Raw genomic sequence first — 22,061 nt, 5'->3', positions numbered from 1 at the left:
TGATTTCATTCATTTTCTATAGGTGTGCTGGAGCCTATCCCAGCTGATTTTTTGGGGGTACACCTAGAACTGTTTGCCAGTAGTGTTGCAAGTTAACCCACACACGGGGAAAACATGCAAACTCCACACGGAGATGTCCAACAGATCTTCCAGAATTCCTGAGCGAGTGGCCAACTGGCTAAGCACTAGGCCACCTTGCGGCCATGCTGATGATTCATCAAAGATAAATTGTACGAAAATAATGATCCAATATGCACAGTATATAGAGTGGATACTTGCAACTACACTAATTAGTGGATTATTGGTAAACTCCAAAAATTGTTTTTTTCCCCACAGACTCGAAGTGGGTAATTATTTATAAATTAATTCATTCATTTTCTACCGCTTTTCCTCACAAGGGTCGCAAGGGTGCTGTAGCCTATCCCAGCTGTCTTCGGACGAGAGGCGGGGTACACCCTGGACTGGTGGCCAGCCAATCACAGGGCACATATAGACAAACAACCATTCACGCTCACATTCATACCTATGGACAATTTGGAGACGCTAATTAACCTAGCATGTTTTTGGAATGTGGGAGAAAACCGGAGTACCCAAAAAAAAAAAAACCACGCATACACGGGGAGAACATGCAAACTCCACACAGAGATGGCCGAGGGTGGAATTGAACCCTGGTCTCCTAGCTGTGAGGTCTGTGCGCAAACCACTCGCCGCGCAGCCCTAAATACATAATACTATAGGTAAATATACTATGGGGTGGTAATGTGGGCCACAATGGGTTAAACAATTTTGCGTATGGGCCATCTATATATAGGCGGCATCAAGCAGAATGATATACTTGCTCACGGAGCAACAAAACAAAAACATAACACATCCACAGCAAATTAACGCATCACATAAATCAACAGCTAAGCGTTAAACATGGCACGTAACTTAAAAATGTTATATTCAAATACCCTCAAGGCATGCTGGGTAGTTCAGGTGCAACAGAATGCTACCCAGCATGCCTTGCGGTGGGAATATATGGGTATTTAGAAATTAAGACGCATAGCGGGCCTGATTGTTTGTCCATCAGTGATTTAGGGGGTACGTAAATATAAATGAAAAATAATGAACTAAGACTCACAATTACGAGTGTGCCTGAATGCCTCACTGTGCAAAAAAGAATGGACACAGAGCATAAAGTTGTTCATTGCTCTGTGTGCATCATATGAACAAATAAGTAAGTTTGATCATTATTTTGTACATTAAGAGTGTTTAATCTTGATTGTGATTTATAGGTTTTGGATATGACGTTTACATCTGCGCTACATACACATTGCGTACGTTTTTACGTAGTTCAGTCTTGGTATTGTGCTGTATCACAGCATGACTATTTACCTGGGTCCTGGATATACTGGAACTGCCCTGTTCGCAGGTCATCAGAGCTGTGTTCCGAGCGAGGGCACGGGGAACCCGGAGAGGGTGGCGGTTGGGTCTGGCAGGATTTGGTTTTGGGGCAATTTTCAACGGTGTCTCCACTCTGGGTGGTGTAATATGCGCTGAGATGCTCCTCCATCAGCTTCAGACAATTTAAATGTTCTTGTCCCCAGAACACCTGTCAGGTTGAATGCAGCACACAAGGAGATTCGTATTACGACATATTGATCCAAATATGCAGGAATTGAAGTATAAAGATTAAATTATGAAGCAACAAAAAAAAGTACTGTACAAGGTGTTAGAAAATAACAACAAAAAGTCGACATAGTAGCCAGGAGTCGCGACTAATATGTGAATTCTGACATCAACAATTCATCATTATCTTCCAAAACAAGTGGAAAAACAGTCACATGAGTCACTGCTTTACATCATCAAGAACGCTACCCAACACAAGCTAGCATCCTCCTTAAATGGCGTTCCCCTTCCCACATCCATCAAAGTGTGTCTGCGTGATTTGGACAAAGAAGCAGGAATTTCTGAGTCAAAGTGTTTCACACATGGAGCTGCATGCCTGCAACTCGCTAATGTGCCCGTGCTGGTTTATGACTAAACAGGAAAATTCAGGGAGTTTTAGGCATGTGGAGAAAATAAGATGAAGGAATCGGACGCAATTCCAGTGGTTTTTGTACAGCAGTTGATTAAAACACCACAAACAGCAATATTTGCAAAGTGAAACATGCGATTCCGTATTAGGGAATCCACTGAAAATGATCACTCTAAAGCAGTAGTATGGCACAATGCCTTGTAATAATGGAGTCAGTCAAAATGAAGAGGGGACTTTTCAACAGGGAACATTATTTAAAGTTCCACATGAAAAATATAACCCTGCCTAAAAATAGCCTTATAATGATCTACTACTTAAACAGCAGAGTCTCATCGAGCTGTCACCGTGGATACGAGTTCTTACTCCTAACAAGTAACTGTGGCCAGATTGCCTGCAGATGTCCCCTGTCAATCATTCATTCATTCATTTTCTACCGCTTTTTCCTCACGAGGGTCGCGAGGGTGCTGGAGCCTATCCCAGCTGTCTTCGGGCGAGAGGCGGGGTACACTCTCGACTGGTGGCCAGCCAATCACAGGGCACATATAGACAAACAACCATTCAAACTCACATTCATACCTATGGACAATTTGGAGTCGCTAATTAACCTAGCATGTTTTTGGAATGTGGGAGGAAACCGGAGTACCCGGAGAAAACCCACGCATGCACGGGGAGAACATGCAAACTCCACACAGAGATGGCCGAGGGTGGAATTGAACCCTGGTCTCCTAGCTGTGAGGTCTGAGCGCTAACCACTCAACCGTCGTGCCACCGATTTTCCCTGTCAATCACATAAAAATATAATAATGTGAACACAAACACCTTAATTTCTGACTGTAACTCGTATTAAACATCTTGTGCATTAAAGTCATGGGTACTCAGACCTGCAGAAGGCCTCCTTTCAGGTCCAGCAGTAGCTTAGGTGGACCAGGCTCATGTCCAGGACTGCCACTGTGCCGACACCACCTAGCTTCCAGTGAGCTACTGCAAGAAAACGGCCCCAGTAGGACATGGCTTTGTTCCTTCAGTCCAGTTCTCACCAGCACATCTTGCAGCTCCAGCTGCACAGAAGCGGATTGAACTACATCTGGGAGAAGGGGGAAAGTGACAAGGAATGATGAGAGGTTACATAATTTCAAAACATTGGACAATGACCATGGAAAATGTTAGGTCAGTGTTACTGCAACAGCGTCCACAGAGATATGACATTTATGTTTAAAATACATGAAATATCAAATAAGAACCTTGTGGTTGTACAATTTTTTATTTTAACCAAAATCTGTGTTGCTCAGTACAACAGATTACATGTAATAATAATAATAAAACAATAATAATAATCTCTGCACGGACCAGGGTTCAATTCCACCATCTCTGTGTGGAGTTTGCATTTTCTCCCCGTGCATGTGTGGGTTTTCTCCGGGTACTCCGGTTTCCTCCCACATTCCAAAAAAATGCTAGGTTAATTAGCGACTCAAAATTGTCCATAGGTATGAATGTGAGTGTGAATGGTTGTTTGTCTATATGTGCCCTGTGATTGGCTGGCGACCAGTCCAGGGTGTACCCCGCCTCTCGCCCAAAGACAACTGGGATAGGCTCCAGCACCCCCGCAACCCTTGTGAGGAAAAAGAGGTAGAAAATGAATGAAGGAATGAATGAATCTCAGCACGCTCATGTTTCTTATGTATGTTATGGGTACGCTTGTTATTGTTTACATTTTTTTCTCCCAACATTGACTGTAAAGGTTCAAATGTTGGTATTGCACCGTCATTAAATGTCATTAAATGTTTAATGGCGGTGATGATTTGACTGTGGAACAGATGATTTCCACTATAATTCATTCTTATGCGAGAATTTGTTCTAAAGTTGGAAGAAATTACAAGTCAGCCAGCACCCTAGAATGCATTGTGGTCTGGTTCTATTTCCAAAGTATTTTTTTCCCATGAAAATAAATGTTTTAAGTAAATTAAATAGCGGTTATACCTGCTACTAGACATGTCGTCAATACCCCCGAGGTGTAAAAATTAGACCCTGCTTTAAACCAACATGTTTAGTTAAAGCTAGACCGAGAGACAAACATGGTACGATCCACACACGGAGAAGCCAAACACCCACTCATCCTGAAAGAAGCAAACATAGCAGGAGCCACCACAATAAGACAGCACTCTCTGTCCTTTCCATTTAATCGCAGATGGGTCATTAACTGTGGTCACAGGCTTCCAGAAGTTGGCCTTCTAATGGCCATAAATCAGCAGACTCTAACCTCATGGAGTAGTTGCTAACATGGCAGGGCTGAGCTGAGCTGGTCAGGTCAGTCACGGCAACAGCAGCAGCAGCCCGTTTGAAAACCTCAAACCAGAATGACTAATAATGCCCTGTGAAGTGGCCCCTTGCCTTCTGATGGCGGTAATGGTTCCTCCGTTCAGTCCTCGCAAGCAGAAAAGTAGAGCACCTACAACTGTTATTACCATTATTTTTGCGCAGATGTAGCGAAAATATGGGATATTTATTATTTAAAATTGAGTTGCAATCAAAACATGGTCGTTTTTGCCTGGTCATATTCAACAATTAAAAAAAAACAAAAAAAAAAAACTGTACAATGTCGAGTTAAATATGAAAGTGATAATCGCGATGATTTGGACACCACAGAGTTTTTTGATATTCATACATAATTAAAATGCTGTATTCATGTGGAGTCATTTGGCTCTATAACTATAGCCTATCTTGGCAAAATGCAAGAATACAAGGATGCATTCAAGGCGCTTCCCATGCTAATTAACACTCATGGAGGCCCAGCCATGTTGGTAACAATTGTTATTGTTTGAAATAGTATTTCCACAGTTCCTGTACATCATCAATACTATCCGTGTAGCAGAAATCATATGCATATTTTGCGTAAAGCGCATCAATTTAACTTAGTTAAATTTAACTAAGTTAAATGAAAACTCTAAATCAGCAGTGGGCAAACTTTTTGACTCGTTGGCCGCGTTGAGTTACCAAAATTGTCCGGGGAGCCAGAATATATATTTCACACACACTATTTTATGCTTAAACCTTAAATTATTATTATTTATTCTAAATTATTTGGACAAATTACTTTTTACGCTGTACATTGTTTATATTTGATGTCATCCATTTATTCTCCACATTATTATTTATTATTATACGGGAGACAGGCAACAACATTCGTTGGCAATTTCACTGCAGTGTTATTGTGCAATGAAAATAAAGAAAGTCTATCTATCTATCTATCTATCTATCTATCTATCTATCTATCTATCTATCTATCTATCTATCTATCTATCTATCTATCTATCTATAAATCTAACAGTCCGCATTGAATTATTTGTCTAATTTTATCTGTAAGAGTGTCATACTATCAGCTATATGTTCCAATTCCCTTTTTTCAGGAGCACTTTAAACATCAGACATCAACAAATTATCAAATCGAATAATAAGACATACAACTTGCAAGTCATGTTGCCAGCTTGTACGTATGTTAAAAGAATACTGGCGGGCCGGATTCAAATGCTTGATAGGCCGCATGTGGCCCCGGGGCCATAGTTTGCCCACCCCTGTTCTAAATGGTCCATAGGTATGAATGTGAGTGTGAATGGTTGTTTGTCTATATGTGCCCTGTGATTGGTTAGCGACCAATCCAGGGTGTACCCCGCCTCTCGCCCAAAGTCAACTGGGATAGGCTCCAGCGGCGTCCAAAAAGGATTGATGGATCAGAGCCTGTCAATAAAACCATGGTTTTTGTGTACCCCCTTACCACCAATATAGAGATTAATATCAAATAGGTTGTCAATGCCAAATGAATAATGAAAAAATATTAAAATCACAGCAGATTGCAAAACTTCTTGTGGGTTTATTTGGGGTGAAGACGGATAAGTGGAGTTTTAAGGAAAAATGGAAAGCCATAGACAGGGAGTGGAACGGGAGCTGATAAACCATGAAGACAAATGCATGTTGACATGCGGAGAGAAAAAGGGTGTGAAAGATATGAAATGATGAATATATGACACATCTTTCCAGACTCGGTACACTGAGAAATGTCTTACTCAATATTCAGCCTGACACCACTACTGTACTGTTCCAATAAAAGAGGGATTTTCTTTTTCTTTTTATACTACGATGAGTCATGTGTCCAGGAAAGATGTTGTCGATGGCCTACAAGTTGGCAGTTTACCTGCAAATGTCTTTCTTGCTGTTGTGCTGCACTGAGCGCTGTAATTTATCGAACAGGTTTATTTTCACGGTGAGGATTTATTTGACAGCACGAGGAAACTCCCCAACGAGGTTTAAATGTTGAATGGCGGTCTTTTATTCCCATGTGAGTGGGAGACACAAACACAGACACACACTAATACACACATAAAATGATGAGTAGAACCATACCCATGCATATGGAACATGATATAAGATCACACGCAGACACAAGAAATGAAACAATGTGCAATCAAAGCATTCTTCCTCCCTCACCATGCGTCATTTACAGCCTAGTTGACCACAGCATCTGGGGGTTGAAGCCAGAAGCAGCAGCAGAAACGGCAGCAGCTCCCAATAATTACTTTAATTTGGAATGATTTTAATGAGGGGGAATCAAATTCATTCCTCATCCAATTTTTCCATCCAGTCAAGTAAAACACATTTGTCAACCCCCTCCCTCATCCATGTCGGAGCTCTCTGTGTGACCATAATACCAGTAAGTTAGTCCCCGAAGATGTATCAGACAGTCAGAGTGCACCACACAGACAGTCGGGGGCGGGGGGGGGGGGGGAATATACAATGGACATAGTTGGGAAAATACAGGAGTACATGCAGTATTCCATAGACATTCATTTTCTACAGCTTATCCTGACAAAGGTCACAGCGGGTGCTGGAGCCTATTCCAGCTGTGGAACTGGTCGACTGGTGGCCAGCCAATCACAGGGCACATATAGACAAACAACCATTCACACTCACATTCATACCTATGGACAATTTGGAGTCGCCAATTAACCTAGCATGTTTTTGGAATGTGGGAGGAAAGCGGAGTACCCGGAGAAAACCCACGCATGTACGGGGAGAACATGCAAACTCCACACAGAGATGGCCGAGAGTGGAATTGAACTCGGGTCTTCTAGCTGTGAGACCTGTGCGATAACCACTTGACCACCGTGCAACAATTATGAACTAAACTGCAGTGAAATGTTCTGAATTTTGCATTTACCCAAATAAAGTCACTTTTGGCGTTCACGTACAGGATGTCCGACTTGAGTACAGCCGCTGATAGGTAACAGTAGCTAAACTTTGCCAAATTGCTATCATTGGCTGACAACAAACCTTTTTCCCTGGAAAATTCCCTTGCCATTTTCATTCATTCATTCATTTTCTACCGCTTATCCTCACGAGGGTCGCGGGGGTGCCGCAGCCTATCCCAGGGCGAGAGGCGGGGTACACCCTGTACTGGTCGCCAGCCAATCACAGGGCACATATAGACAAACAACCATTCACATTCATACCTATGGACAATATGGAGTCGCTAATTAACCTAGCATGTTTTTTGGAATGTGGGAGGAAACCGGAGTACCCGGAGAAATGCAAACTCCACACAGAGATGGCCGAGAGTGGAATTGAACTCGGGTTTCCTAGCTGTGAGGCATGCGCGCTATCGACTCGTTCACGGTGCAGCCCCAAAACAAACAAACAAAAAAAGCTAAGCTGTGCAGATGTACTTGATGAAACTCCACACAGACATGGCCGAGGGTGGAATCGAACTCAGGTCTCATTGTGTGCTAACCACTAATACACCGTGCAGCCTATTTCATAGACAATCATACTGAAATACTACAAGACGATATCCCATATAGCCAAATAGTTATAAAGTGACATATTGTTTGTATAAAATGGTACATCCTGGAGATACCAGAAACGTACAATATGACGTTATGTCCAGGGCTACTTCTTATGTATATCTCATAAATTGCTAAACATCAATTAACATTTTTAATATTGTCATTGTCATGTATAGATGAACTGTCAAAATGCTGACAACATGAATGAGAGACCTTCACCTGCGTAACACTGGACAGACCTGCCAGTAATTCACTGCACACCAGCTTTTCACTGCAGGCTACCATATAACTTATGTCACTCCGGCAACTAAGTGGGTGGTGTGCGTGGAAATCTTTGTAAAGTGAAATACATCTTTGGCGAACACTTGGGTAAGATTAGATAGGATCGCGACTGATTTACTGTCTCAGTTTCTTTCTGGCAGCCCTTATCTGACCACTGCCTGGCTGATTTATACTTCAGGGTGAACTGGTATCAATTAGACCAAACCTAAAGGAGTCATTACCCAAGTAGCACAAGCCTCCATAGACTTAGCCGGGATGCTTAGAGTAATATAAATAATATATTGTCACTCACCACAGGAATACACTCTCCACTTACCACAAGACCACTATAGGAAACTAGTTCCATAGGGTAAGACATCACAGTCCCTGGACGAGTGTTGTATGTCATCCAAGTCATTACGAGGTGATGATGGTTGTTTCGTAACAAATGTGCCAATTTCATGTCAGAGAGCGAGGGCACGTTATGGTAGATTTTAGGAAACATGTTTTCATATGAGCCGTGCGGTGCTCTAGTGGTTTGCATGTTGGCCTCACAGTCAGGAGATTGCGGGTTCATATCTCCGTCGGAACATGTCTGTGTGGAGTTTGCATGTTTCTGTGCCTGGGTTGTCTCTGAGTACGCTGGCTTCCTGTCAAATTCCAAAAATATTCATTCATTCATTTTCTACCGGTTATCCTCACGAGGGTCGTGGGGAAAGCTGGAGCCTATCCCAGCTGTTTTCGGGCGAGAGGCGGGGTACACCCTGGACTGGTCGCCAGCCAATCACAGGGCACATATAGACAAACAACCATTCACACTCACATTCATACCTATGGACAATTTGGAGTCGCCAATTAACCTAGCATGTTTTTGGAATGTGGGAGGAAACCGGAGTACCCGGAGAAAACACGGGGAAAACATGCAAACTCCACACAGAGATGGCCTCGGGTGGGATTGAACTCGGGTCTCCTAGCTGTGAGGTCTGCACGCTAACAACTCGACCACCGTGCAGCCCCTAAAATATTTATGCTTTGTTCATTGGAGAGTTTGAATTGAAGTGTGAATTGTTGTTTGTTTATATGTGCTCTGTGATTGGCTGGCAACCAGTCAAGGGTGATAAGCGGTAAAGAAAATAGATGGATGGATGAAAATTGCCAAAAAAAAAAATGACAGGATGCATGAAAACAAATGTCTGGCCAATCCAGGGTGTACCCCGCCTCTCGTCAGAAGACAGCTGGGATAGGCTCCAGCACCCCCGCGACCCTCGTGAGGAAAAGCGGTAGAAAATGAATGAATGAGTGTTTTCAAACTTCACCACTTTTGTACCATTTCAAGCTAAGCATTGGATTTGAACGACCTGAAAAAATGGTGTGTTCTTAAACTTTTGATAAAAAATTGTTTAGTACTGGTTAGTTTTATTGGGATTATCATGTGGATGAAATAAAGACAGTCAGTATACAAATAATGTGATCATTGTAAAAATATCATATCCAAGGAAACACAATGACTAATAAACCAAATGAGGACACCTAAACAAATATGGGGTGGCTTTCAACTTGCTCCACTACAGACGTTTGGTGGAGTAAATCACCACAAAAAAGTAAGGGGGCGTCCACAGAGGTACAGGACGGAGGTGAGAGAGTTTCATTTCAGACTACATGTTGTTGTGTACATGTGAAAAAGTGTGTGTGTGTGTGTGTGTTTTTAGGAAATGGAGGGCACTCTTTGGGCAGTCTGATGGAGAGCTGAGAGATTAGTGAAGGTCTTATTTCATGGACATTTGGACATCTGTTCTCTCTCTTTTTCCCACCTCCCTCCTTTCTTCCAATGAACTATGAATGCCCCTCTACCTTGGGGAGTGGTGAGCCGTGGACGGGAGGGAGGAATGCAGGGCTTCCACTTGCTTTTCATTAACACAGGATCTGGTAACACACCTCACTGTCAACCTAATCCCCTCTCTCTCCATCTTGTTCTCTGGCAGAGCATGGCTGCTATGACCAGGTACAGACCCCCAGATGTTGGAGCTACAGCTCCAGTCTGATGAAGCCTGGATGGGGTGGGGTGAGTGCAATGACATGCGTATGCAGGGACTACTCCTGTTTTGTCTACTTTAACTTATCGCTTTGAGTTCTGGATTTTTTTTTTTTTTACTTTTTTCAAATCCTTTTTCAGTATTTTCTTCACTCACCTCCTCATCTGCTCTTTGTGCGTTAATTTGGTTAATATCTCATTTCTGGTCAAGCTTTTCTTAAATCCTGCTTTCGTGCATCCTGTCACCAATGTAATGTATGTAATTTATGGTAATATTTCATTTGAACGTGCATCAGATTACAATTGAATGCATCACATAATCAGTTCACAGTTCCACATGTCCAAAAGGAGTAGGAAGAAGCAAAGCTTATTAAATCCTACCCCTCCATCTGGTACTTTTACAATCAGTAACTGTTACATTTGTTCACTTCCTGCTTTCCTAATATAGTTTAAGTTATAGTTATAGTTAAGTTATAGTTATTTTTTTTATTATTAGTATTATTTACGAGGTGATATGACTATACAATGACATAAGTGACCATACCATAAGTGTATCAATTAATTAATGTATATTAATTCTACAATAACCTCATGTATGACCACGAGAAAGCATCATTCAACCAGTAGTGAGGCCAGATGTTGATAAGAAAAATATCCCCTTTTATAGTAAACTCCTTGTCTTCATATATTATCATTAACTGTGCGGGAAATATACAGCAAAACTCAACTCCTGCCCCTAATAAAATAAGATGCCTTTTTTTTTTTTTTTCTGAGGTTGACTATTTGATATTAATTGCAAAATTACTGTATCATGGACAGGGGTGCCCATCAGGAATTCTGTGCCCCCATTAAAAGCTATTTTTTATTATTTACTTGAACCTGAAGTTAATTATATGTACTGTTTTGTGCAAGAAATAGTGAATAATGGAGAAATAGTCAATCATTACTCAATTTGAAAGATGTACAAATTGTATTAAAAATAGACGCAATATTTGGTTCCAATGCTGGATTCTAGCATCTTCATATACATCTGATTAATGGTAAAGGTAATGGTTTTATTTCATTTGAACATGCATCAGATTACAATTGAATGCATCACATAATCAGTTCACAGTTCCACATGTCCAAAAGGAGTAGGAAGAAGCAAAGCTTATTAAATCCTACCCCTCCATCTGGTACTTTTACAATCAGTAGCTGTTACATTTGTTCACTTCCTGCTTTCCTAATTTTTATTTTTATTTTTTTGTCCCGTACCAAAGTACGAGGTGATATGACCATACAATGACATAATGGGTACCATAGTAAGTGTCAATATAGTGATATATATAGCACATCATGACTGGTTCAAGACTCTTCATCCTTGTATTTAGCAAACATCAACTGCTTGTATTGTTTCTTGAATTGGCTCATCGTTGTGCATTGTTTGAGGGTCTTATTCAATCCATCCATTCCATGGTTTGATTCCACATACTGAAATGTTTGCAGAAATTCTTTCGAAACTACAGTCAAACCTCTGTTTTCGTCAGCATTACAATTACCGGGGTTTTCGTACGTTTCATTTTTCACCAGACTTTCCGTCACTAATTATTAATGAATTGTATTTTCCTTTCCATGTATCTTCCCCTCTGCCCTGCATCTCATCCATGCACAATGACATCCTGCCCAGTTCTCCTGTGGTCCATCAATATCAGGCTTCCACTAAAGGCCACGAGAGCAACAAGAGTAGCAGCAGTAGTGGTCTATTGTAGCAGTAGTCCTATTACATTCTCCTGTCTTACATCTCACATGTACAGCCAGTCCCAAGGGGGTCATTCCCTCTGACTGATTGAGGCCGCTCAAACGGGAATCCTACCTTTCATCTTTGTAAATGTCCGAGGTATCTGTTTTCAGAGGTACAGATCAGACTTGGATTGGGGTACGGAGTGGTGAGTGATGGAGGTGGTACGGCCAAGGCTAAAAGTCAGCAGATACATCTATTGTCACCAACAATCAGTCCACGTAATTGGAGACACTTTGTCTCCTTGTGATGGCAACAAATCTGGAAACACTACGAGAGAAAACGTCCTGGGGGAACATAGTCGTGTGGGATATGACGGAGCTCTGTAAGAGTCCTAAAGTTATCATGAGACAAAAAAAAAAAAAAAAAGGTGAGACAAACATGTCACTCAGCAGTAATGATTTGGACATCTGCTTTAAAAATACCGTTTCCCACACACAAGCATTCTTACTTTCTGGAATTCCACTGGCAGTATGAACAGGATTCACCCCACATGAACTTTTCAGCATTCTTTCAGAAAGCGGGCCAAGATGTGAAATATTAGCAACTGTAATGAGCTCGAAATAAAAAAAAAAAAAGCCTGAAACCTCACAGGTTTTTCACCATTTGCTCAAACATATATTACGACAAAGCCAATATAAGTTTTATATTATAAAGTGACAGCATTGTTTAGAATAGACATGATTTTGCTGGACAGTTTGTTGCCAACTGTCCCAAACTTATGCAAATGTTTGTCAAATATCCTGAGAACAATATTTAGCAATATTTTTTTCTGGTGGGGTTTGCTTTTTCTTGGGCTTTCTTGGCTTTTTATGCTACTGATTCCAAAATAAGGATCAGTCCATCAAAAAGAAATGAGAAGAAAATGAGACTGAGAAATTGGTTCCAGACAGTGATAAGTGAATTTCAGGGAAGTAGGATTCTTTCTTTGTGAATGGAATATTTTCATAATTAGAGCATGGAACATCTAAATACAGTTCATAACATTATTCGAGTCCATTACTTCCATATTATCCAATATAGTAGATATCATAAAAGTAGCCATTTATGACATCTGGAGGACAAGAAGTGACATCGGGGGATGTGGGTTGAGTTTTAGCTCGTCGTGGGTTTTGGCCAATTTTGAAAAATGGCTGGAATTGAATGAGTTAAGTTAGTTTGATGGCTGCACGGTGGACGAGTGGTTAGGATGCATGCCTCACAGCTAGGAGACCCAAGTTCAATTCCACCCTGGGCCATCTCTGTGTGGAGTTTGCACGCGTGAGTTTTGTCCCACATTCCAAAAACATGCTAGGTTAATAGGCGACTCCAAATTGTCCATAGGTATGAATGTGAGTGTGAATGGTTGTTTGTCTATATGTGCCCTGTGATTGGCTGGCGACCAGTCCAGGGTGTACCCCGCCTCCCACCCAAAGACAGCTGGGATAGGCTCCAGCACCACTGCGACCCTCGTGAGGTTAAGCGATAGAAAATGAATGAATGAGTTAGTTTGACCCTTGATGGGAATATATTTCAATTATATCCGATTAAATCCATACAAATCAGCGCATAGTGGAACAGATTGTGTTTGACTTTAGAGGTTCTACTGTCAAGTGAACACACGGTGGAAAAAGCCGGTGAAAAGTAGGCAGCATGGACTATTGTGTCATTGGGCAGTTAAGTAGGTTAAAGTAAACAAAATGCAAGTTGTTTGAGGTTTTAATTAGATGCTCTGACACACATTATATCTTAAGTAACCCAATATCAACATCTGTAAAACAGATGCAGGCACTTAGCCGTGCTCCACCGTTGTCCCTCGGCAACCGTAGTGCGAGGTTTCGATGCAATGTAGCATAAACAAACAAGCTAGTTAGGGGTGAAATCTATACCTACAACATGCGAAAGATCATCACTCACTGCTCCATCTGTTCTTATAAAGTACACGGCGCAGAAACATGGGCTCATTCTTGTCATCTAATAAAGTACAAGGAATTTGACGGACACTCTTTTCTTTTCTTTGTGGATAAAAAAAAATATTTCCCCTTAAATGTTCATTAAACTTCTTTGGTGTTGGCCCACTACCCCAAATTCAAACTGCACTGTCATTACATTAAAGGGGATCTATTATGTTTATTTTCAGCCCTTTGTATTGGATTGTGGATTCCTATAGAACAGCTACATACAATAACCCGCACAGAAAGCGCTCTTCCAGAATATGCACCTATTCCAGCTCTATTTCCTTGGCATTGCAAAACTTTCTGTTTTAATTGATTCTATCCACAGCCAACCTCTGGGCACGCCCACTCCACTGTGATTGGTCCCAATCAGCTTGTACAGCGAATCATTTGTACAACTTTTACCCAGGCATGCCCATATAAGGAAGTCACCGCCAAACTTCCAAATGCACAAATCTCATTATCTGAAACTTTGGCGTCGTTTAACATAACATCCTAACAACATGTATAGGTCAGAAAAGTATAAGAAGCATAATAAGTCGCCTTTAAATATATTTGTGTGAAATATGAGGTGATACATCTTTGCAATTTGGGTCACCACATGGAATAACAGGATGATGGTGGGTTTTGCCATTTTATATATTATTTATATAAATTGTATATATATTTTTATATATAAAAATGTATATATTTCTATATTTTATATTTTCATTTTATTATATTTATATATAATAAGTTATATTTTTTCATTATATAATAAAATTATATTATATTATATAATTATATTATATTAATATTTTTATATATTTTTATTTTCTTGAATTTAAAATTATTTTCATAACACTCTTTAAATTTATCCTCCAAACATTTTTAAACAACCACTTAAATATGGACGTTTCCTTTTGTAGAAGCTCCTAGTAAATTCTCATTACAACAGGTACCTGACCGAGCTGTAAAATGAAAACATATGCACGCCCTCATTTAAAAAGAAATAATGTATTGCCCTGACAATAAATTTCAATGTGTTTTTTTTTCTATGCTCCCAAAATGAAAGGCATATTTCTGTCTGACTTACCCTCGATCCTTAAGCCCGACTTCAGGTTGAGACTTCCCGCCATAGATGACACAGACACGGTCACGCTGGGTCTCTTTGGATGGGCCTCCGTCTCCATGACGACTACAATCTGGGTGGTGTGTAGGGAGACCTTGTGGAAGGACAGGGCCAAGGCATCGATGCTGCTGGCTTTACTCAGGCCGTGGCTCTGATGGGGAGGGGTAAAAGTCCTGGGCAGCATCTTTGCAGGAGATGAATGAGGGGTCGAAAAAGTGGACGCCGGTTTACTGGAGGTGTTCCACGTGTTGTTTGGTATCATTTTCTTCAGGTAGACCTTGGCCTGCTCCAGTTTGACTAGTGTTGGGTTGATTTTCAAGGGGCGAGACAGCTCTAAATTGAGTTCAGCTGTGGAGCAGAGTGAGAAGAAAGAATTAGATTAGATTTAATTACCTTATACTGTATGCTGCTTTCAACATTTCGAGTGGATTTGCCTTTAAAAAGAGACTGCTTGGCTTGGGCAGGTACTCACTAATACATGGTGGTAGCATGCACACACACACACACACACACACACTCATTGGATGTCTTTATGGGTGTTCCAGCCTCTGCGGTTTTGTAACCATGGATGGGAAATTGCATTTTATATTCTTTTCATTTTATGACAGGCAATTTAGTAATGGCCTATTTAGTATGTGAAAAAGGCTTTCTAGTGTTTGTGTAAACTCAGTAAGCAACCTGAACAAATAAAAAATACAAGCACAGTCCCGGCTTGTCTTTTCAATATCCACCATAAGTGAATAAATTCTATGTAGGTTCCATAAAGCCAAACATGTAAATAACCCAAATGAATATGGAAGAGCATGAAAGGGATTTTTTTTTTAATGCACACCACATAAATTCAAGACTTCTATTTCTTGTGTCTTTGTGCACTGTAGTCTTCAAACACTTGACTGGAATTTACAGAGACACATGAATTAACTCCATGCCGTGTTACACCACTTCCATTATCACATTTTTCCACTTGGTCATGATGATGGGAGAGGGAAGCAGCTGAAAACAAGTCCATCTGCTTCTCATGGTATCCTCGAGGCACTGGTTGCTTTTAAGGGGTTTAGGCCTTCCGTATGTCTCGTTCCCAGATACAAGTACTGGATGACATTGGCGGGAGCACAGCCAGGAGAAGGAAGACACACACACACACACACACAGATCCAGTTCTTGCACCCTGGCTTCTTTCATTCTTTAATCCAATGGAAGTGAGGCAGATGGTAAAAAGGAAGAATGGAACTGGAGGGCAGGTACAATTTGCTGTGCAATGTAGCTTATCATTTCCACCTGATTTACATCAGGAAACTTTCCAGAGATGGAATCAAAAGCATGGACGCAGCTGTTCATTTACAGTAGGTTTACTATGCACACCCACTCCTTTTTTCACCCGTTTTATTCTCTCCCTCTCCGCTCCGTGGAGCTCATCTTCTTGTCTCTCTTCTTAGTCAGCCCAGTCATTTACTTTTCCAACAGCCCCCAGTCTAATCAACCCCACCCTGGCTGTAATCACTTAAAGTTGGCCCTCATCACACGGTCGGGGCCATGCCTGGTTCTCTACTCTCAACATCAGCCCAAACGGCTCCTTCAGAAATATTTTTATGTCCCCACCCAGAAAAAAACTACAACTGTGTACATTAATAACTAATGTGAGTATAACTACATAAGCAAATTCACTATTTTATACTGGATATCAAGGATATTAAATTCCTATTCATAACATTGTATTTCGACTCATCACATACATTTGATGTAAATGTTTTAACCTTACTCTTGTGTTAGCTTTCTGGTAACGGGTGGGTTTTGACCCATGTATTAAATCAACTATAAAATAAACTAAAATTAATAAGTTACCATCAAATTTGCTTCTCTTATCTTCTTAGGCTTCCTCATCCATGAAAATGTTGGTTTTAATACTTTTGGTGTGGGCATATAGGCCTTTTTTTTGTCACTATACACCTCGATTTAAATTTCTAAAATTGGTAAAATGAACCTCAAAAGCAGGAAAGCAGGAAGTGAACAAATGTAACAGTTACTGTTTGTAAAAGTACCAGATGGAGGGGTTAGGATTTAATAAGCTTTGCTTCTTCCTACTCCTTTTGGACATGTGGAACTGTGAACTGATTATGTGATGCATTCAATTGTAATCTGATGCATGTTCAAATGAAATAAAACCATTACCATTACCAAAAGAATCATATTAATAAATTGAAGGTTCTTTTGTGGCCTGGCTATTACTGAGGGATATGGAACATATCTCTTAAATCAATTAGTTTTATTTATTTTCTCATTTTAGTATTAATCACTAAAGAAACATCTATAGTGTTCATATATATTAATTCATTTATGATGAGTGCTATTGGTCCGAGGTGCCATAAAAAGGGAAAAGTTATGAAATTCCAAGGTCCCCTGCTATTGATCAGTGGCCAATCGACTGGAGCATCCCTAATTTAGTTATTAAAATGCACTTTACTATTACTGTTTTACTACTGCAGTTATAGGATGACCAATATAATATGAACAGGCTGGTGGGAATCACACACAGGCCTTCTCTGGTGTCTTGACTTGCACTAAAGAGAATGTGAGGTCTAACAAACATGCCTACACAAACATATATATCTCTGCAAGATGACAATGCTACTGGCCAAGATGGCTACTTTCCCTTACTTTCCTATTGCCCCCCTTTCAACTTGGTGTGTGTGTGTGTGTGTGTGTGTGCAACAACCACAAATGTTTTCATTGCCGGCCCACCTTTGATTCTCCGGCTGACATTTCACGCTTGACTCTTGACAGTGGCGAGGCCATGTCAGACAAAGGTGGCTATATGTCCAACTTCACGCGTGAGGATATTTGTGAAACTCTGTGTTTACGTGACCGAAATTGCTGAAGGGCATCTGTAGAATCCCAAAGTCACAAAAAAAGAGCCTCATACATATCAAGGCCACTGACATGTACCACACATGCCATCTGAATCAAATTACAACTGTTCTCGATGGTTCGAAGGTGCAAACGCTTGTATACAGTAACTGACAATATTTTTTAGAAGCCATAGTTTGACGAAAAGCAGAGTCAAAGAGAGTAATGGTTCCAATTTGTTCTAGCTAATCTATCACCTCCTGCCTCTCTTTGGAGAGAAGGCTGATCTCTTGTCTCCAAGTGGTAGCAGTTACATCTTTGGACTCGCCAACGGACCTGCTACGAGACTGGAACTGTTTAAGAAAGATGACAACAAAAGAAAAGATGTGTCCTGAAAGTACGTGTGTGTGCACTCTTGAAAAAATATACCACCCTACTTTTTAATAATCGGTAATAATCAATGGCTCCATCTTGATTAGTGGATAATAATAAATAAATATGGGGTAATAACTGCAAAAGCAATCTTCACTCGCTAAATGTACTGCAAAAAGGCCAGTAAGGATAATTCATAATGCCGCCTAAAGAGAACATACTAACTCCTTATTTCTAAAATCACAAATACTTAAACTTGCTGATATAGTTCATCTTCAAACAGCTAAAATAACGCATAAGGCTAAAAATAACCAATTACCTAAAAATGCCATCCAATACTTCTCTACAAGAGAGGAGAAATATGATCTCAGGGAAGAACTACATTTGAAACACTTATATGCTAGGACTACGTTAAAAAGCCATAGCATTTCAGTATGTGGAATCAAACTATGGAATGGATTGAGTAAGACCCTCAAACAATGCACAACGATGAGCCAATTCAAGAAACAATACAAGCAGTTGATGTCATGATGTGCTATACATATCACTATATTGGCACTTACTATGGTACACATTATGTCATTGGATGGTCATATCACATTATTAAAAAAAAAAAAAAAAGAAAACCTTAAACTGTATTATGGAAAGCAGGAAGTGAACAAATGCAACAGTTACTGATTGTAAAAGTATCAAATGGAGGTGTAGGATTTAATAAGCTTTGCTTCTTCCTACTTCTTTTGGACATGTGGAACTGTGAACTGATTATGTGATGCACTCAATTGTAATCTGATGCATGTTCAAATTGCCATTACCAACCATTACCAGTAATCTACCTCCTGTATGTATGTACCTACAATAGCTATGGTAATGTGAGTACATAAAGAGTAGCCACTGTGTTTAAACACTATCTGCTTTACAGTACACACGGAGCGAGTCTTTTCCAATCTGCATCCTTGAGAGGGCAGCTCGGATTGGCCAAAAATTGGTCTGAAATTGCAAGCATATTGCTGTAAACACACGGCAAAGGAGTAGCCTCATGGTGGTCTGCGCTCCGTTGACGTCTCGTTTAAATAAATCAAATATGAAGCATTGTCAAATCAAAGTGGAATCGCCAGACATGATATACACATGCAGCACACCCACTGGTAGATGACTACATAAGCATACAAAAGTGGATCCTTGAATAAAAAAAAAGTGGAGTTATCTTCCTTATTCATCATACGTAGATGATGTGGGCCAACCTCACCTAGACTCTACTACCAGAGTTTGACACCCCTGGGCTACAAAAATATAAGTAATATCGTGCATCGGCACACTATGACCAATACAAGTGCATGTGTGCAAATGTGTGGCTGACTGTGTGGGTGAAGGGGAAACCAGTAACATGTGTGGTCAATTCCCGATATTTCCAACATTGGCCCGACCCGGCAAGGGTGGGGCGGGTGGGTGGGGATGGGGCATGAATCTGGGATGTAGTAATGATTGTGATTATGTGTGTGGCTGTGAATATTCTGATTCATTCAGGTCATTGAATGGGACCCCACCTAGTCTTTGAACATGAACTGATGAAGCCTGCTTGGATGAGACAGTCAAGTTGGGATTCGGTACCGCGGGAATATGAGCGTGGTTATCCCATTGACGGTTGGACAGGTACTGTATACTCTGTACATCTTCCAAATAATCAAATAACATACATTACATACTGAAAGGCTCAATGCTGTTTGACGTCTGGTGTCCTCTGAAAGAACCAGATGGGTAGATGAGAATCTACCATGTGTGGCTTTATAGTGGACAGAGCTGCATTGTGTTGTGTTGCATTGAGCGGCCCGGAGGAGACAAAAAAGCTGAGGGCTTTCCGTGGACAGAGGAAGGGATGTGTGTGGCAAAATTCTTCATCAATAACCACCACAGTCCAGCAGGCCTTCTGGGATCAGGGAGCAAAACTGTGAAGGATTTCCTGTGCCTACACACACTGTTCATGGATTCATGAAATCCTCATAGGGATGAGGAAGTTTCACAGACTCATCCACTTAGAAGCCCACTCACGCTGGACGCACACTCAAAGGGTTTTCAGATAACAAATATGACAAATATGAAACATATGGTTTTAAAAAGGAGGGAATAATTATATGATCCCGTGCTGATTGGATGAGAAAGACAAGACCAGCCCATCATTTTTATGGTAGGTTTATGTCAACATAGAGAGAGAATATGAATACATTCATTCATTTCCTACCGCGGGGGTGCTGGAGCCTATCCCAGCTGTCGCCAGCCAATCACAGGGCACATATAGACAAACAACCATTCACACTCACATTCATACCTATGGACAATTTGGAGTCGCTAATTAACCTAGCATGTTTTTGGAATGTGGAGGAAACCGGAGTACCCGGAGAAAACCGATGCATGCACGGGGAGAACATGCAAACTCCACACAGAGATGGCCGAGAGTGGAATTGAACTCTGGTCTTCTAGCTGTGAGGCCTGCGCGCTAACCACTCAACCACCGTGCAGTCTGTTTTATGAAAATACTTTTGACAGTTATGAACTAAACTGCAGTAAAATGTTCTGAATTTTGCATTTACCCAAATAAAGTCACTTTTGGTATTCACGTACAGGATACATGTCCGACTTGAATACAGCCGCTGATAGGTAACAGTAGCTAAACTTTGCCAAATTGCTATCATTGGCTGACAACAAACCTTTTTCCCTGGAAAATTCCCTTGTTATTTTCATTCATTCATTCATTTTCCGCTTATCCTCACACGGATCACGGGGGTGCTGGAGCCTATCCCAGCTGTTTTCGGCGAGAGGCAAGGTACACCCTGGACTGGTGGCCAGCCAATCACAGGGCACATATAGACAAACAACCATTCACAGTCACATTCATACCTATGGACAATTTGGAGTCACTAATTAAGCTAGCATGTTTTTGGAATGTTGGAGGAAACTGGAGTACCAGGAGAAAATCCACACATGCACAGGGAGAACATGCAAACTCCGCACAGAGATGGCCGAGGGTGGAATTGAACTCAGGTCTTCTAGCTGTGAGGCCTGCATCCGCCGTGCAGCCTCAATATCAATACAAAATCCAGGAAAAAAAAAACCTTAAAGATTTGATTCACTTCCACATTCAGCAGAGGATCAAATAATTATTATCCCATTGGACTCATTTATGAAGACAATGTGTACCTGGCCCATTGAGGAAATCTTTGATCTGGAGGCACAGTAGGGGCGGTGGGATGCCTGATTCACTGTCCACTTCACCAGCTGCTGTCTGGAGCCAGAAGACATTGTAATCCAGAGATTCGGGCAAAGTCTTCCCGTGGTCTGGATAGCATCACATTATGGAAAAGCAGGAGTAAAAGGTCAAATTGTTATTGTTATACAATATCTATTATCCAACCAAACTACCTTGGCACTTGTAGTCTGAAGCCACGCCTCTTAACGTCACATCAAACACAGATAACTCCATCTTCTGCTTGCGGTGGTGGCAACTGAGCAACGCAGAAGGTTGGATCACCTGCAGGTACAGCATTGGTTCTAGCACCTGGTCGGCGGCCCCTCTCCTCCCAGGCTGCCTCACTATTGTGACCCCCAGCGCTTGGCGGGCCGAGGAGCGGCTGAGGCTGCCTCTTAACAGCGGAGAGGCTGGCTGGGAGACATTGCTGTTGAGAATGTCCTCAGCAGTCAGGTCTTTTAGTGTAACAGGGGCAGCAGGGGCGGGGTCCGGAGACATGGACGGTGAGACTGGGGGAGACTCGGACAGGACTTCAGGGTGGTTGAGAGCACTCTTTCCTACCTGATGGAGATGGAGAAGGCTCGCTGAGTTAACTGTTTAGTTTATAATTGTACATAAAATTATGAAAATCACAG

The 22,061-nt window shown here is 41.2% G+C and overlaps 1 protein-coding gene across 6 annotated transcripts in view; it reads right to left on the bottom strand.

The window, feature by feature from the left end:
* LOC131105440 (intermembrane lipid transfer protein VPS13B-like) overlaps positions 1 to 22,061 on the bottom strand; it is a 265,748-nt gene that overhangs the window by 61,686 nt on the left and 182,001 nt on the right. For all 6 annotated transcript variants that reach the window (XM_058053560.1, XM_058053558.1, XM_058053556.1 and 3 more), the window contains 5 exons: positions 21,600 to 21,987; positions 21,378 to 21,515; positions 14,934 to 15,317; positions 2,902 to 3,104; positions 1,378 to 1,594 (listed from right to left, as the gene is read on the bottom strand). In XM_058053560.1, coding sequence (XP_057909543.1) covers positions 1,378 to 1,594; positions 2,902 to 3,104; positions 14,934 to 15,317; positions 21,378 to 21,515; positions 21,600 to 21,987 — 1,330 coding nt within the window. The remainder of the gene's footprint in view (positions 1 to 1,377; positions 1,595 to 2,901; positions 3,105 to 14,933; positions 15,318 to 21,377; positions 21,516 to 21,599; positions 21,988 to 22,061) is intronic.

This window comes from Doryrhamphus excisus, chromosome 17 (genome assembly GCF_030265055.1).
Source record: "Doryrhamphus excisus isolate RoL2022-K1 chromosome 17, RoL_Dexc_1.0, whole genome shotgun sequence".
In the NCBI taxonomy this organism is placed as follows: Eukaryota; Metazoa; Chordata; class Actinopteri; order Syngnathiformes; family Syngnathidae; genus Doryrhamphus; species Doryrhamphus excisus.
The sequence above is the reverse complement of the archived record's forward strand: the minus strand, read 5'-3'. Positions and strand labels throughout refer to the sequence as shown.